The following is a 17,169-nucleotide window of genomic DNA, read 5'->3' as shown; positions in this document are numbered from 1 at the left end:
TTGGGATTGTATTTTTAACCGATCAAGTGATTTTTGTCCCAAAATGGCCAAATGGCGAGTTTGTTAGTTTGTGATTGACTGCATTCTGTTTGACAAAATCACTTTTATGTAATGTTACCATTTTATCAAGAATGCCGATTATTTAAGAGTCTTCCTTTCAGAAATATGTTTCAAGAAGTTCAAAGAAGATTTTGTGTAGATTCCAAGTCAGAGAAATCGAATCCTAAGCTTCCATCCGGATGACCCAGTCATGCGTCCGGACGCCCATCAGTGTCTATTGTTCAAGCTTGCATCCATCCGAACATGTTGCTGCAGACGTCTTAGCAACACGTTTAGACACTCTTCAGAGTTTGAGAAGAATCTAGTGTTCAAGTGCATTCGTCCAAACAACGTGGCAATACTGTCTGGACTCCAGTTACTGTTCGACAAGTAAAAGGATTTCCTTCGCAGACACAGATATGGGAAGACAGCTGCAACCATCCGGACATCAGGTCTATACCGTCTGAAAGCTATCCTTGATAAGGCAAGACGTGGAGAAGAATTGCAACCGTCCGGACGTCATGGCAACATTGTTTGGATGCCAGTCCTTATTATGGAAATTGTGTGCAGCAGAAGTGCAACCGTCTAGACGCTAGGGAAACACAGTTTGGACGTTGCCTTATTCAGGAAAGATTTTCAACGCTTTTTGGAAAGCTGGTTGCACAGTTGTCTGTCCGGAAGGCCTTAACTTGCGTTCGGACGCTACCTAGAGAATACCGAATCAGAGTCGATTTAGGTCTTCTGTAGCCTATATATAGAGGCCTCTAGGCATGTATTATTTACAGAATTCTGTATTGAATTCTTTAGAGTTTAAAGAGTATATTTTAGGAGATATTGTGTTGATCCGTTTAGCTCTCAAGCCGTTGCCGTTGTGCTGTTGCTGTGCTTATATTTGAAGTTTATCTTAGGGAGGAGCCCTAAGGTAAAGGAATCCATAGAAGACCCCTTCAAGTAGAAGACTTGGTTGGGAGGCGTTCACGTTGGGTTATGTGTCAGAGTGCTAGATACGATCGCTGCATCGGGTATGAGAGTGTTTATGTCTATGTACTAGGTTTGTCTTCTGATAGTGAATTTCCTGGGTTTGGCTGCCTCGGAGTGGTTTTTTTCTTAATTGAGTTTTCACTTCGTTAACAAAATAATTGTGTTATTTAAGTTCTTAAAGGTAAATGCTCAATACCCAAGTAGGCTTTCAAAGTTGACCATGATCGAGTGCTTTCTGGGTCGTTTTAGACCTTGTAATTTTCTTTTATTCCCCAAAAATAAAAAATATTGAGACTTTTTACATACAAAGAATTTACTTGTTACTAATATAGTCTAGCCTCTGTTCTTCTTTAGATCCCTTGTTTCCCTCCGATAGTACATATATCCTAAATCGAGTCAATGCAAAAGAAATGAATGCATTTCCATACTATTAAGTAAGTGAAATATATAAAACAGAATTTGTATTATACCACATCACTTATTCTATTGGATCTTATGGAGCCTGTTCATGCACAACATGATCAAGTTTGATCATAGAAAAGATTCTCTTCAAGTGAACCAGCCTATCCTCTGTATGGGGCTTACGTAGTGGTTGGAACAAAGACACATTTCTTTAGTTGTGAATTCAAACAAATGTGGCAGATAAGGAATATATCTAAACAGACTAATCAATAGTTCAAGTCACACACTCCCATAATCCATTTTCTCTTCAGAGAATTCACTTCATCCATTAGTGTCAAATAAATAATACAGTGGGGTTGAAGGGAAATATCCAAATACATGTTTTATTCTTTCAATAATCCATATTTATAGCAATGAAATCCTATTGTTTCTACCTTGAGTGAAGTGATAAATGACTGATTACAAATATCTATGATCTATATTCTATTCTTTATTCTCTATAAAGGACTAGAAATGCCTTGCTTACGTATCATTGGGAAGTGCATTAACATAAATATGGCAGTAAGTAGAGGTAATACAAAAGTGTGTAAACTATAAAAACGAGTCATAATGGATTGTCCTACATTAGCACTTATATGTAATAACTCTACCAAAGGCGATCCTATTATAGGAAAAGGTTCCGGTACGCCTGTTACAATTTTTACTGCCAAATAACCAATTTGATCTCGAGGCAAGGAATAACCAGTCACACCAAAAGATGTGATCAATACAGCAAAAACCACACCTGTAACCCAAGTCAATTCACGAGGTTTTTTAAAACCACCGGTGGGATACACACGAAATACGTGCAAGATCATCATTAGGACCATCATACTTGCCGACCATTGATGAACTGATCAGATTAACCAACCAAAGTTTGCTTCAGTCATTATAGATTGAATAGAAGCAAAAGCCTCAGTAACGATCAGGCAATAGTAAAAAGTCATAGCAAATCTTGTAGCTACTTGTACTGAAAAATAAGTAAGCGTAATTTTGCCTAAACAATAAAATATATTGACATGCAGAGGAACGTATTTACTAGTTATATCATCTACAATTGCCTGAATCTCAAGACGTTCTTCAAACCAATCATAGAATTTATCGAGATAGGTAAACTCGAGGAACTCCCCCTCCGAGAACTGTATATGAGAATTTCATCTAGTACAGCTCAAACAGAAACACCCCAATACTGGCTATAACGGATATGTGTAATAGAAAGTTTGAAACTTCCTTAATCCTATGATTCAATCTTTCTCTGAAGATACGAAAGAATAAAATTTGAAAGCTCTTCTTTGTGGTTATAATGCCAAAATATCAAGTTGGCTCATTCGTCTTTATGTTGATCGTTATAGGCCTCTTGAATCTTCTATTTACCTATTTTATTTGATTTTTTATTTTTATTTGTATGTAATGCGGCTTTACTTCTTTTAGTATTGATAGGAATTCTCTTGTTAAGACCCTATGAATCGATTAAAACCTCAGATTCATACTACAACCACAATGATTCAATAAAACCCTCAAACTAAGTCCAAAAATTCCCTGAGTAAGAATCGGTGGATCATCACTTATTCAATGAATATACATAATGAATAAAAATCCAAAGAAAGGTTTATCCTTTAATTAAAAAAAGAAAAGCATAAATGGGAAAAAGAATAAAAACCTTTCGATTTATAGCTTCTAACCCTATTTTTTTTTTAACTCTTTTTGGTTAATTTTTTTTTTGGAGTCTGGCACACGAGGTTTGAATATTAAATATGAATCATAGTTATAATAGTTTGTAATCTATTTCATATATTTTGCGCGTTTCGGAAACTAGAATGAATATCCGACGAGGTAAAACCATTTGTATCAAGATGCCAGAACTGATTTTTGTAGTATCCATAGGATCAATTATAACAAGTCACACACTCATATTCTGGAAATACAAAAACAAAGAAATTCCACAGTCAAACTACCAAAAAATAGAATGGGCTAAAAACGACCTAAATGCTTCACTTTGTTTTGTGTTGAAAAACTCTTTAGTAGTTCTTGTGAATTTAATTCATTGAAATTCCGTCCAGTAAAATGGAAGAATTATAAATCTCCAAAATAATAGATAGGAATATCGCAAATAGAGCCATTGCGATACCCATTAAAGGAGTAGTTCCCCCAACCGGGAGCTACTTTACCATATTCCGAATTCAATGGTTTCAATAAATCCCTTGCAATAGTTCGTCTTGGACCAGATCTAGAACTATCCTCAACGGTTTGTGTAGCAATAAATCCTATTTTGTATTCATTGAGAGCCGTTGACTTTGTATACCATTATATTGTAAATAAATGATCTTATCATAGATCTGTTGTGGTGTTTAAATTATATTAAAATTATATAATAATGGAAATAGCAACCTTAGTTGCCATCTTTATATCTGGTTTACTTGTAAGTTTTACGCGTACACCTTATATACTACTTTTGGGCAACCCTCTCAACAACTACGAGATCCATTCGAGGAACATGGAGACTAGTTGAAGTAATGAGCCTCCCAATATTGGTAGGCTCATTACTTCAATTGAGATAATAAAAAATCATTTCATCTTTTTAGTTGGAACTTTAGGTAGTTCCCAAAAACAGAAAGCGAAAAAGATTATTCCTAAAGTTGAGACTAAGAGGAATGTATAAACCAATGCTTCCATAGATTCAATTGTGCTTTACAATTATAGCTTCCATACCTATTTATTTTGGATTGTCTCCTAGATAACTAAAGAGCAAGAGTTAAAGAAAAGGCAGCAATTCAAATCAAGATTTATCCGGTACCCTATTTATGTTAAACTCTGTTAAATCACAAAAATAAAGGTGAAAAGTAAGAAATCAATCTTGTATCACACTACTTGTCTTTTTGTAGTTGGATCCCTAAGTTTTTGGAATGCTCGAAATTCTACTTGAGCATCCAAATCTGGGTCAATACCTGCAAAAACATCTCTGAACAAGGTTCTAGAACCATGCCAAATGTGTCCGAAGAAGAAGAGTAGAGCAAACGAAGCATGTCAAAGTAAACCAACCTCTTGGACTACTACGAAAAATACCATCGGATTTCAAAGTAGCGCGATCTAATTCAAAAATTTCTCCCAATTGAGCATGTCTAGCATATTTTTTCACAGTAGCAGGATCACTATAACTAACTCCATTCAGTTTGCCACCATAGAACTCCACAGTTACACCTACTTGTTCGACACTATACTTCGATTCTGCCCTTCGAAAAGGAACATCGGCTCTAACAATTCCGTCCTTGTCTACCAAAACAACCAAAAATGTTACAAAAAAAGTAGGCATACGACATACAAAAAGTTCATGACCTTCTTTATCTCTAAAGATAGGGTGTCCTAACCACCCAATAGCTATTCCATCCCCGTTGTCCATTGAGCCCGCTCTGAATAATCCCCCTTTGTCGGATTATTGCCGATGTAATCATAAAAAGATAATTTTTCAGGAATTTTAGACTAAGCTTCTGATAAACTTTGATTTTTGGCTAGCCCAGCACCAACTCATCGATATATTTCTTGTTGGGTCACGAATCTTGAAAGAAAAGTTGAGCCTTTTATAGATTTTTAGAACTTAGCAATTTCTATTGTGTCGTACTGAATTTGTCGGAAAACATTCATGCCAATTAATAATAACAAAAGTGAGTGATTACTCATGTTACACAGAGAGAGAGAGAGAGAGAGAGAGAGAGAGAGAGAGAGAGAGAGAGAGAAGGCATTGTGTAACGCCCTGCTTTCGCAAAAAGCGTAGGTGAAAATTTTCGAATTTCCACAAGACATTACTAACTTATCAGAGGTAATTATTGGCAACGGAATAAATGTAATATAAATTGGGATTAGGTTGACACTTCAGAGCTACTACTAAAATACCTCAAATATATATATAAAAGGAGTCTGTCAGCATAATTATACAGACAGTAATACAGTAATACCAGTCTTGCCACACCGGGCTAAATAATTATACAAGCCAAAATATATATATATATATAACCGGAGAATTATAAATATTGTTTTAAGATAGGCTAATGGACTATAACAGGGTAGTCCCAAAATATAGGCTTTCCAGCCTTACAAAACTGAACCAGGAACCATCTATGTGTTGGGATTGTCCTGATAATCCTCTTCTTCCTCATAGCCTGAACCATTACAAGTACCATACAAAGAAAAGAAGACAACATAAACACTAAAGTGAGTCCGCTGTTTCCAATAATAATATGAGTGCTGATTTATTTAATTAATGCAACACAATGCAATGGCCATATAATCACATGTATATACAAAATATAATCCATGATCGCGAGTCATAGACATAAAATGAACATAAACGTAATCATAAAGCAATGATAGTTTTAAGGGTTTAATTTTAGGTATTTCCCTTTTTCCACTCCTCTGTTGGCCTAGGCACGGTTATCGTGTTATTTGAAGCCTGGGCTTCCTCCCTTTAACTTTTAATTATAATCTTTGGGAGCCTAGGCTCCTGGAAACCTCGGAATCCTTGGTGACCTAGGTACACCAGTTTTTGTATTTATTATTCTTTTTCAGGTACCTCCTCATTCACTAAGAACCTAGGAACTCATGTGAAGCCTCGCGTACCCACTGTGGATCTAGATCCAGCAGCTTGTTATTAGACAGATTATTAAAAATAATAAAACATGCAAAGCCACATGCGCAAACAAGTAAATAAAATAGTAAACATAATATTATAGGAAAAGTCAACCAGCTTCATCCTCAATAAGTATAGAGATACTTACTAGTTTTTGCTCCAAATATTTTCCTTTACAACTGCATAACAATCATTATGTGATGATAGCGAGTTAATAAAGTATTCTTATGAAATCATCATTACTACCCTATTTCTTCCTAGAAATCGCAACGGCTACCGAATTAAACATGATTTCTTATTTATCTATTTTAATGCTTACACACTAACTCTTGTACTACTAGAATTATCCATCACATAATATACCTTTAAAAATAAGAATACATTGTCATATAATCAAGCACAAATATGATTTTACTCTTCTTTAATTCATATCCTTATAACACACCTAAATATTGCTCACCTCTTTTCCCTTAATATATATATATATATATCAAAATCTCAACATATTACTCTCACACTTATATACCTTGATCTATTTTTAAAACACAATTTATCCATTCTAAATTACTAATCTCATGTAGTAAATACTCATCCATATGTTTACACATATACTCACATGTAAGCTAGCCAACTTTCCATATAACATGCATAATTAAAAACAAGAACAAGTCATGATTTCAAATAGCAATTGAACTACTTGATCTAATGAGAAGTTTGAGGGAGAAAATACTCACCCAAAGTTCCTCAATGGCCTAGAGAGTGAAGGAGAGTTGCTGTCCAAGAAAGTTCCACTTGCAAAGCTTGGCTTCTTGGTCTCAAAACAAAGGAGGTTTTCCACTCACACTCTACTACTGATTTGTGGGAGAATGAGGGTGGTTTTTGGAGCTTAATTGGGTTTGCTAGGTGCTGGAAAGTGGGGTGAAAATGGGAGATTTTCGTGCTACTCTTTCAGCACTAGAGTGAGGGAGAGTTTTGGCTATAGTTTTGTTTCTCCTTCATGAAAATCAACTCCCCATGCAACCTATATATAGTACTCTTGAAGGGCTGAGATTTAACCAACAAATCATCATCCCAATGGCCAGATTTGAGCCAACCAACACCTCAAATCCATAGCTCAAATCTCCTAGGTTACTATTTCATATCTTGGCCCATGATTGCATGATATCTAAGGAAATCTAGTTGGGCTTCAACCAAAATGGACTAACTAGGCTAACTAAATGTGGACATGATCATTTGGCATCAAGTACCACGTTGGGTCCCAAGTTATTAGGTGGAAAGATCAATTTTCGCAGCTGGCGGAAACTGCACTGCACTGGGCGAAGTCGCTCGATCAAAAATAAAGTCGCTCGATCGACTAACCTCAGTGATCCAATTCTCTACATGCATAACTATGTAACTTAATTAAACTAAGAGCAATTCTTAAGTCTTATATTTATGCATATATTGATAACTCAAGTGGGTTGTCTTTCCCGGGTATTACACATTGCTAATTGTGTGCAAAGAATACTACCTTGTTGAAGATTCTTGCAGGTAAGCACATGGTAGGAGGAAGACATGAGTGCATGCTAAATTGATCGGTTTTTATGACACCCATTTGGTGTCACCAGAAGACATGAGTGCTTGCTGAATTGATCGGTTTGACACCCATTTGGTGTGTAGTGACTGAGCTTATTTCGGAGGTTCTTGGAGTAAAATTGTTGGTTTCGCTGTAAGTCCTTAAATTATGTTTCATATACCTTGATTTATTTTAAGACATGACATACAATTTCATTTAAAGGTGGAGAAAATTTATAATTACATGAATATTGTATATGATAAGCAGCATATGTTGATTGATCTATTTGAAAAAACAAATAGCATCTAGCACTTATATTAGCTATGGCATGCTAAATTAGCATGAATAATTTAAAAGTATTTGCTAATTTTTCATCTATATCATTTAGCTTTCAATTTTCCTACATGTTGATTAGAAATAAAATATATGTGCTTATTGATGTTCCTATTGGGGCTCATTTAACATCTGAGAAATTTATTATATCATAAGATTGATACCAATGGCGTATTTATGACAATGAGCAAATATTAGTTGATTATTATATGGTTGAGCCTAATACTTTGCATATTTACTGGGCTTTTAGTTTAAAATATTTTATTTTACTATCTTGACATGAAACTATCAATTGAGGAAAAAGAAAGAAGAGAAAATGACAGATCATATTTAGAGAAAGATGGGGTCATGGAAGTCATTTCTTAAAGCACTTGTGTGCTATTAATGAAAAATTTATTTTCTTATTCTTACTTGGTTTATTCATTAATATTTGGTATGATAGATTTATACATGTAAATCTTGGCTACATCAAGCAAATGGAAAGAATTATGAATGCTACAATTGTTAGTTTTGGGCTACCCATCAAAGTGTGGGGGAAGCCATTTTTTGGCTTGTCACATTCATAATAAAGTGCTTCATAAGAAAAATTGGTAAAACTTCTTATGAACTTTGGAAATATATTAACCCTAGCTTGGAATACCTCAAAGTGTGGTGGTGTTTGGCAAATATTATGTTACCCGAGCCTAAAATGATGAAACTTGGTTCTAGAACTTATGTTTGTGCTTTTATTGGTTATGCTTGCAATAGTTCATCCTGTAAATTAATTATCATCAAAATTGATGTTTTAGATTACAATACTATTATTGAATCTAAAAATGCTATTTTCTTTGAGCATGTGTTTCCTTTGAAAAATAAGGAAAATTATTGCATGAATCTTCTATTGCTTCTAATAAATCCGTTGATGATATACAAGAATTGAGAAGAAGCAAGCGAGTTAGAAAAAAAGGGAATTTCGGTAATAATTTTATTACTTATATTGTTGATGATGATCCAACATGTTATGGTGAAGCAATTAAATCTAGTTGATGCGTTTTTTTTTTTTTGGTTAGATGCTATAAAAAATGAATTGGAATCAATTATGTCTAACCATATTTGGAACTCATTTAATTACCTCCTAAGACCAAATAACTTGGTTGTAAATAGATGTTTAAGAAGAAGCTTAAACCAAATGATATAATAGATAAATATAAGGCACGCTTGGTGGCTAAAGCCTATAAGCAAAGGTGACATGTTGATTATTTTGCTACTAATTCTTCGGTTACTTGAATTTATCTATTAGAATATTGTTTGTCATTACTTCTATTTTTAAACTTGTTGTACATCAAATGGATGTCAAAATTGTTTTATAAATAGTGAAGAGATTTATATGGAGCAACCCAAGGGACTTGTAATTCCCGATCAAGAACACAAAGTATTTAAATTGGTGAAATCATTGTTGGATTAAAATAAGCTCCTAATCAATGGCATGAAAAGTTTGACAAGGTGATGTTGTCTAATGTAGATTTGATTAATGGTGTAGGTAAATGCATAGCGAGCTTTAGAGTAATGAATGTGTCATTATTTGTTTATCTATATTGGTGACTTGCTTATTTTTTACTAGCATTGATGTTGTGCTAAAGCTAAAATATTTCTTGCATCTAATTTTAATATGAAAGATACGGGTGAAGCCAATGTCATTTTGGACAATAAAGTTATTAGAGATAAAGATTGCACTATTTTATCTCATACACATTATGTTGAAAAGATGCTTAAAATGTTTGAGCACTTTTAATTCGCCTATGTCACACCGTATGATTCAAAAAATACACTTAGTGAAGAATTACGGTGATGGTGTTTTGCAAGAAAAATATGCACAAATCATTGGTAGCTTTATGTTTTGACAAACTGTATATGCCATGCTATTGTATATGAGTAGATATACTTAAAATCCTGGTGTTGAGCATTGGGATGCTTTCAATAAATTGTTGAGATAATTAAAAGGCATAATTAATTTTGGTTTGTCATATTGTATTCTCCTTTATTGAAAGGATATTGTGATGCTAACTGAATTTTTTATTCAGATGAGCTAAAGCTTATATGTGGCTATGTATTTACTCTGGTTAGATGGGCTATCTCTTGGAGGTCCTCAAAATAGACTTGCATAGCAAGGTTTATTGTGCAGTCAGAGTTAGTTGCCTTGGAGAAGGCAAGAACTGAAGATGAATGGCTAAGGAGCCTATTGATTAATTGATTTGCCTTTATATGCTAATCCTGTTCCACTTGTGTTTTTATTGTGATTGACAGGTTGCCATAGCTCGAGCAAAGAGCAACATTTATAATGAGGAAAATGCACAATATTGTGAGGTAGCTTATTGAGACCAGTATAATGTCTATGGACTTTGTGAGATCAAAAAGGAATTTTACAAATCCTTTGACCAAGCCACTAGCAAGAAGGCTGGTGAGTGAAACATCGAGGGGGATAGGATTGATATCCAAATTATGACATTGTGATTGATACCCAACCTTTGTGATTGGAGATCCTATGAATTAGGTTTAATGGGAAATGAAGTCACAAGTGATCATGGTAAGGTACTTGATAAGCGTCGAATGTTGCACATTCAAGCTCCTTAACTTGCATATGTTAATTCCTTAGCATTGTTATGTGTTTGATTTTGTGTTGTTTTATTATTTTCAGGTTTTAAATAAACATGCAATTAATTCCATTGATTTTGGGCTTAAAGCACACTTTGAGAAGACCTAGAAGATATGGTTAAGCTTAACCAATCATAATAAAAGACCTAGAAGATGTGGTTAAGCTTAATCATATCAAGAAAATGATTAAATCGGAATTTCTCCAATAAGAGTCAAAATCGGATTGGATTCAAATTTAGATTCTGCACATGTCTAAGTATTTTGATCATAAGTTTTTATTCAAATATTGGATTGTGATGAAATTAGTGGCGTTGAAAAGCTAATGTAAAATGAAACAAATATGCTTGAAATATATTTTTCCTAGTTCGGACATTTTCTATGCCAAAATTACCCCTCAATAAAAAAGCACAAATCTGGATGAATTTGGAATCATTTTCCTACTTCGATTGAATTTTCAATCTCCAACTTGGACTAAGTTCCGATTGTTCATGGATTCCTAGGGCTTGTAGGCCTCTCCTAGTCCCTATAAACAGACCCCTAAGCGTCAAGAAAAGGTGTGCTTAGCTTTAGATATAAAATTCTTCTTGGAAGCTTGAGAAGTTGAAGAGGAGAAGAACATAATAGGAGGCCATCCCAGTACCACGATGAGCAGCTAAATTTGTAATAGGGTGTTGATGTAGCCCTTTCCAAGTAACAATGGTTTAATTGTATTTTAATTTGGGATTTTCTATATGCATGATGGTTGTATAACTATGAGAATTGAGCTTAATGTTTATATTCAATCATTATGAATTTCTTATCTTGTCTTAGAAAATCTTTTATATTGATTAAACTCAATCCTTCATATTTGCTGTGATTATGCGAATGATTGTTATAGAACGGTTTTAATTAACATATGATCAAGAGGGTTAGATAGGCCATGCTTAGGGAAGACGGATTGTACTACACCCTAGTTTAGTGTAATTTAGGTAGACAGTTCGTACCAACCGAAGATGGGTTATACTATTACATTGATTGTATGTATCCTATTAAAGACGTAGCTAATCCATACTTAGGGAAGACGGGTCATACTGCACCTTAGTGGTTAGGTGGACGGTCCGTGCCAACCAAAGATGGATTATACTTATTCTTTAGAGGTAATTTCTTGACTACTCGAGTGAGATGAGTCCTATATCATGCATAGTATGAATTTCCCTTGTTAATTTATGATTGACCATTGTTATGCGGTGAGTGGTCAAATCAATCCCCTATTCTTTCTCTCATCACTACTCTTTTTACATTTATGTCTTTTACTTTTATGCATTTAACTTAGTTACAAACAAAATCAAATCAAACATCTTTTAAATTAATTTATATTTAATATCAAAAAGCTTGATAACAACACCTACGCAATCCTTGAGGTTCGACACCCTCAATATAGCCCTATCCTGCAAGGATCCGTACTATTGCAAGTGGTAATTGTTAGTATTTTATGTTGGTTACATTCTGGATGACAAAAACATTTTATGTAATGGTTGCATTTTAAACAGGATGATCGGTTTCTATTCAGAGTCTTCATGTAATATGGACAGTGTTCATTTCAAGTCATGCGACTGATCACAAGTTTCTAGAAGATGTCCATGAAGATACCGTGCAGTTTCCAAGTCAAAATAGCCAGTTCCTGTTCAACCGTTTGGACGAGTTTTTGAAGGCGTCCGGACATCAGAGCAACACCGTCCGGATGCTAGGTCAAGCTTCTCCAATTTCTACTCAGATTTGGATTTTAGTCGGCACTGTTTGGGAAGTCTCTGCAAGACGTCCAGACGACGTAGCAACATGTCCGGATGCTGTCCAACATTTCAAAATATTTCGGACTTCCTTTTCGAGCTCGAAAAGGAGTTACAGCAAAGACCGTTCGGACGCTCGGCCAAGCCGTCTGTACGTGGACCTGTTATGGAAAGAATTGCGCTATTCTGGAAGGCAGTCGCAGAAGACTGTCCAGACGTGGCTAACTTTTGTCTGGACGTGCGTGCTAGAGACTCCGAATTTGAGTTGAAAATGGATTTGTAAAGCCTATATAAAGAGGGCTCTAGCCATGTATTATGCACAGAATTCGGTTGAATTCTCTTAGCTTTGAGAGGGTGTTTATGGAGAATTGAAGATCTGCTAGCTCCCAAGCCGTTGCCAGTGTGTGCTCCTTGTTCGTGTGACGTCTATCTTAGGGGTCGACCCTAAGGTAAATGATTCTATCAAAGTCCCCTTCAAGTAGAAGACTTTGTTAGGAAGCGTTCACGATGGGCTTCGTGTTATATTTAAAGGTATGACTACTATAATGGGTTTTGTGAGTACGAGTGCTTTGTAACTTGTTTTGTCTTTAGATAGTGGATTTCCTGGGTTTGGCAACCCCAAAGTGATTTTTCTCGTCATAGAGTTTTCACTTCGTCAACAAATATCTTGTCTCTTTTATTTTTCGCATTTAATATTTTGTTGCACACAAACACACACTTGGTTTTTTAGAAGTCATTATTTATTTTTCAATTGGTATCAGAGCGGGTGCACTTGTGTTTGGATTTATTTCCTAAGTGTGATCCATGACTTCTTCTAACATAAATCTTCCTGAGTTCTCTGTAGATGATTTTTATGATTTCTCTAAAGATACCCTTTTGATAGGTAAACTCTTTAAGAAATCCAATAGAGAACTCAAGAAGATTAAGCAAGAAAAAGAGTCTTTGATTTTACAATTATTAGAATCACATGTTTTGATTGACTCTTTGAAATCTGAGAATACCATGCTTTTTGATACCATTGATGCACTAGAGAATAAATTAAAAGAATCAGAGGATCTCTTGAAAAAATTATCTAGTAATAATTTGAAAAGCATGCTTTGTATTTATATAGATATTTCTAACAAGCCTGATTTAATTGTTAATGATTTAAGTACTTCTACTTCACATGCTTCTAATTCTGAATTAGATTCTATTGATATTAAGCCTGTGATAGAAGATACATCTTGTTTAGATAATTCTTGCTTAACTAATCATGTGATGCCTAACTCCAAGGAATCAGGAATACAAGGTAAGTTTATTTCTAAGTGTCAAAATTGTGGGAAGATTGGTCACATTAGGCCAAATTGTTATTTGTTGAAATCCCACAGGCCTTGGATTAAGCAGGATGCTCTGAGGAAAAGTGAAGTTGAAGATTCTTCCTCATCAAAATACGTCCCTCCGCATAGGAGACATATAAAAGGTAAGGGCAATATTATTTGTAAGAATGCTAACCATATTTCTGCAGAAAAAGTCAAGCAGCATTCCAACAAAAGAAGCCTGCCCACCTGTCATCATTGCGGCATCACCGGTCACATCCGACCGAAATGTCCACAGCTTCAAGCTCAGAAGAAGAAGGCTCAGAGGACGTTGCCTACTAATACCACATCAGATACTCTACCTTCGGCGGGACATCAGGTTCCACGGCATCAGCGGCAACAACAGCGGTTTGTTCAGAAGAACACATCAAGGCACTACAAGAAAAAGCTGCAAAAGCCCGATAGCAACCTTGCCTATGAAAGGTTGCTGAGCTTGTTACAAGGGATGCTGAGGAGAATGGACAGTATGAGCAATACCTGATCACATCTGAAAATTGAAATTGACTTCTAAAAATAAAGTGTGTGCACAAGTGTCAACAAAAATTAAGCACAGCCAAAAATAAAAGACACATAGATTTTTGTTGACGAAGTGGAAACTCAATCAAGAGAAAAACCACTCAGGGGCAGCCAAACCCAGGAATTCCACTATTCAGAAGACGAAGCTAGATACAAGATAGTAACACTCACATGTACCGATGCAGTGGTCGTACCTTGCTCTCTGACGTGTAACCCAATACGAACGCTTCCCAACCAGGTCTCCTACCTGAAGGGGTCTTCAATGGAATCCCTTACCTTAGAGCCGACCTCTAAGATAGACTTCAGTTGTAGCGCAGAACACTTGTAACGGCTTCAGAGGGATCTTGAACTTCTCTGAGCTTTTGTGGAATTCAATACCGAATTCTTGTAGTTCTCAATGCCCAAGGACCTCTATTTATAGGCTGAGGTGCAGAATGGACGACTGCTGTAATATGTACGGACGCCGTCCGGACGGTGAACCTAGGCAATCCTGACGGGCAACTGTGCGATAGGATTTTCCGAAAATTTCACTGAAAATCTTTCCTATTTAAGATCCGCGTCTGGACGGTGAGACACTGACGTCCGGACGGTCGCACGTCCGCTGCAAGTAATTTCCATATAAGGCTTATCGCATTCGGACCAAGGGGGATGAACGTCCGGATGGCAATTCTTCAACATGCAATTTCCATATCTGCTATTCGTGCGTCCGGACCATGAGATGCAGACGTTCGGACGGTTGAAGTTGAATCGGCAATTTCCTTAACTGATGAGCGCGCGTCCGGACCAATGCTGACTGACGTCCGGACGGTGATATTTGAATTGCGATTCTTGCCTTATTTATAAGCGCGTTTGGACGGGAAACCACGTCGTCCGGACAGTGTGTCAATCTTCCCATATTCTGAACTTGGAAAGAATCTGAAGCTGATCGATCACTGATGGACGTCCGGACGGGCTGTTGCGATGTCCGGACGGATGCAAGCTGGAATAGAAGCTTCTCGACATAGTGTAGGGTCCGAACGGATGATGCTGGTCTGTCTGGCGTCCGGTCGGGATGAACATGTCGTCCGGACAGATACAACAGTGGACAGATGGACGTCCGGATGGGATAACACGTCGTCCGAACGGCTGACAGGGAGTCTGAAATCTTCTATCTTTTTCGCAGTGCAGAGTCTTCTGTAAATGCTCTGACAAGTGGAATCCCTGTTTACAACATCTTTACACATAAGTGATTTTGTCCAAACACAGAATGAGGCCAAAATACTAACAAATTCCCCCTTTGGCCATTCTGGGACAAAAATCACTTGACCGGTTTGGAAATACATTCCCGGTCCAATAAAATAAAAATTACTCCCCTTAACGGTCTCAGAAGGACCCGGGAAACAGAGTAATATAAGTCAAACAGTTTTACAGACAAGAGGAAGGAAAAACATCAAGCTGAATGGAAGAAGAAAAAAAAAAAAGGAGCAGCATGGATAGGTCCTTCACAAGTATAAGAGCATGCTCATGTATCCTTGTCTTGAGAAATTAGACACAAAGCATGTCAAAATTATTCAAACATACAGTTGATAGACAAGAATAAGATAGGCACAGATTCCCTTGCAACTTGAGTACGGAAAGTAGCACTATTTGCTCATGCAATGTGTGGGTGTGCGAAGACCTTTACCTATAAGGTATGACTTTCAATATTTTGACCAATAGCAACCAGATTTTCTTAGACATGAGAGAAAATAAATGGAAGAAAAACCAAAAGTCAAACCTTACTAGGGCCTAGCCACTCTCATCTGATATACTCCCCCTGAGATGCAGCACCTAAGTCATTTCTTCAGAGAACTCATGGGCAAGAGAATCTAAGGTGGCTCCAAAAATGATGTCATCAACATAGATTTGAGCAATAAGTTTGTGAGTACCTTGATTTCTGATAAATAGAGTTCGATTAGCTTGTCCCCGAGTAAATCCCTTAGTCAAGAGATAAGTAGTTAGACGCTCATACCATGCTCGAGGAGCCTGCTTGAGCCCATATAGAGCCTTTTTCAGCTTGTACACATGGTGGGGATGATGGGGGTCTTGAAAGCCCTTTGGCTGTTCTACATAGACTTCTTCTTGAAGAACATCGTTTAGAAATGCACTTTTAACGTCCATCTGATATAACTTGAAACCCAGATGACAAGCAATAGAGAGGAGAATTCTGATGGATTCTAACCTGGCAACCGGGGCAAAAGTTTCATAAAAGTCGACTTCCTCTATCTGAGTATATCCCTGTGCAACAAGACATGCTTTATTTTGAACCACAGTACCAAGCTCATCTGTTTTATTCTTGAAGATCCACTTGGTACCAATAATATTCTGTTCTGCAGGACGAGGAACCAAGGTCCATACATCATTTCTGGAGAATTGATGGAGCTCATCATGCATTGCAGATACCCATCCTTCATCCTGTAGGGCTTCATACACTTTCTTGGGTTCTGTCTGAGCAAGGTAGCAGCTGTCGAAAACTTGATTGGCCACTTCACTGGTAGGCTGAATGACTCTACTTCTGAGCCTACGTCCTTCATCTATGTTTCCCAGAAGCTGCTGAGGAGGATGATTATGCTTTACCCATGATCGCTTAGGAGGATTAGCAGGAGTATCCTCATATTCGGAAGTAGTGGGAGTGGTATCCGAGGTCGTGGGGGAAGAGGGAGACTCATCTGGAGACACGTTTGGAGAGGACTTAATAATATCAGTTGGAGTTGCTGAAGAGTCAACTGAATCAAGTCGATTTTCCTCCCTGCTGATTGGACTCTGAATTTCTTCATCATCAATGACTACATTTATAGATTCCATCACAATCTCTGTTCTTTTATTGAATACCCTATAAGCATGACTGTTTGTGGCATATCCCAAGAATATAACTTCATCACTCTTGGTATCAAACTTCCCCAGATTCTCCCT

At 36.6% G+C, this 17,169-nt stretch overlaps 1 protein-coding gene across 1 annotated transcript; it reads right to left on the bottom strand.

Moving 5' to 3' along the window:
* Positions 1-1,707: 1,707 nt before the first annotated feature.
* LOC133860312 (uncharacterized) lies at positions 1,708-16,377 on the bottom strand. Its single transcript, XM_062295942.1, is given in 7 exon segments — positions 1,708-2,578; positions 3,521-3,608; positions 3,610-3,753; positions 4,327-4,486; positions 4,488-4,887; positions 4,890-5,033; positions 16,146-16,377. Coding segments are annotated over 7 exon segments (1,827 nt in total). The 3' UTR covers positions 1,708-1,919.
* Positions 16,378-17,169: the final 792 nt, after the last annotated feature.

The sequence above is a fragment of the Alnus glutinosa genome, chromosome 2, assembly GCF_958979055.1.
Source record: "Alnus glutinosa chromosome 2, dhAlnGlut1.1, whole genome shotgun sequence".
Classification (NCBI taxonomy): domain Eukaryota; kingdom Viridiplantae; phylum Streptophyta; class Magnoliopsida; order Fagales; family Betulaceae; genus Alnus; species Alnus glutinosa.
Note: the sequence above shows the minus strand (reverse complement) of the source record. Positions and strands in the feature narration are given on the sequence as shown.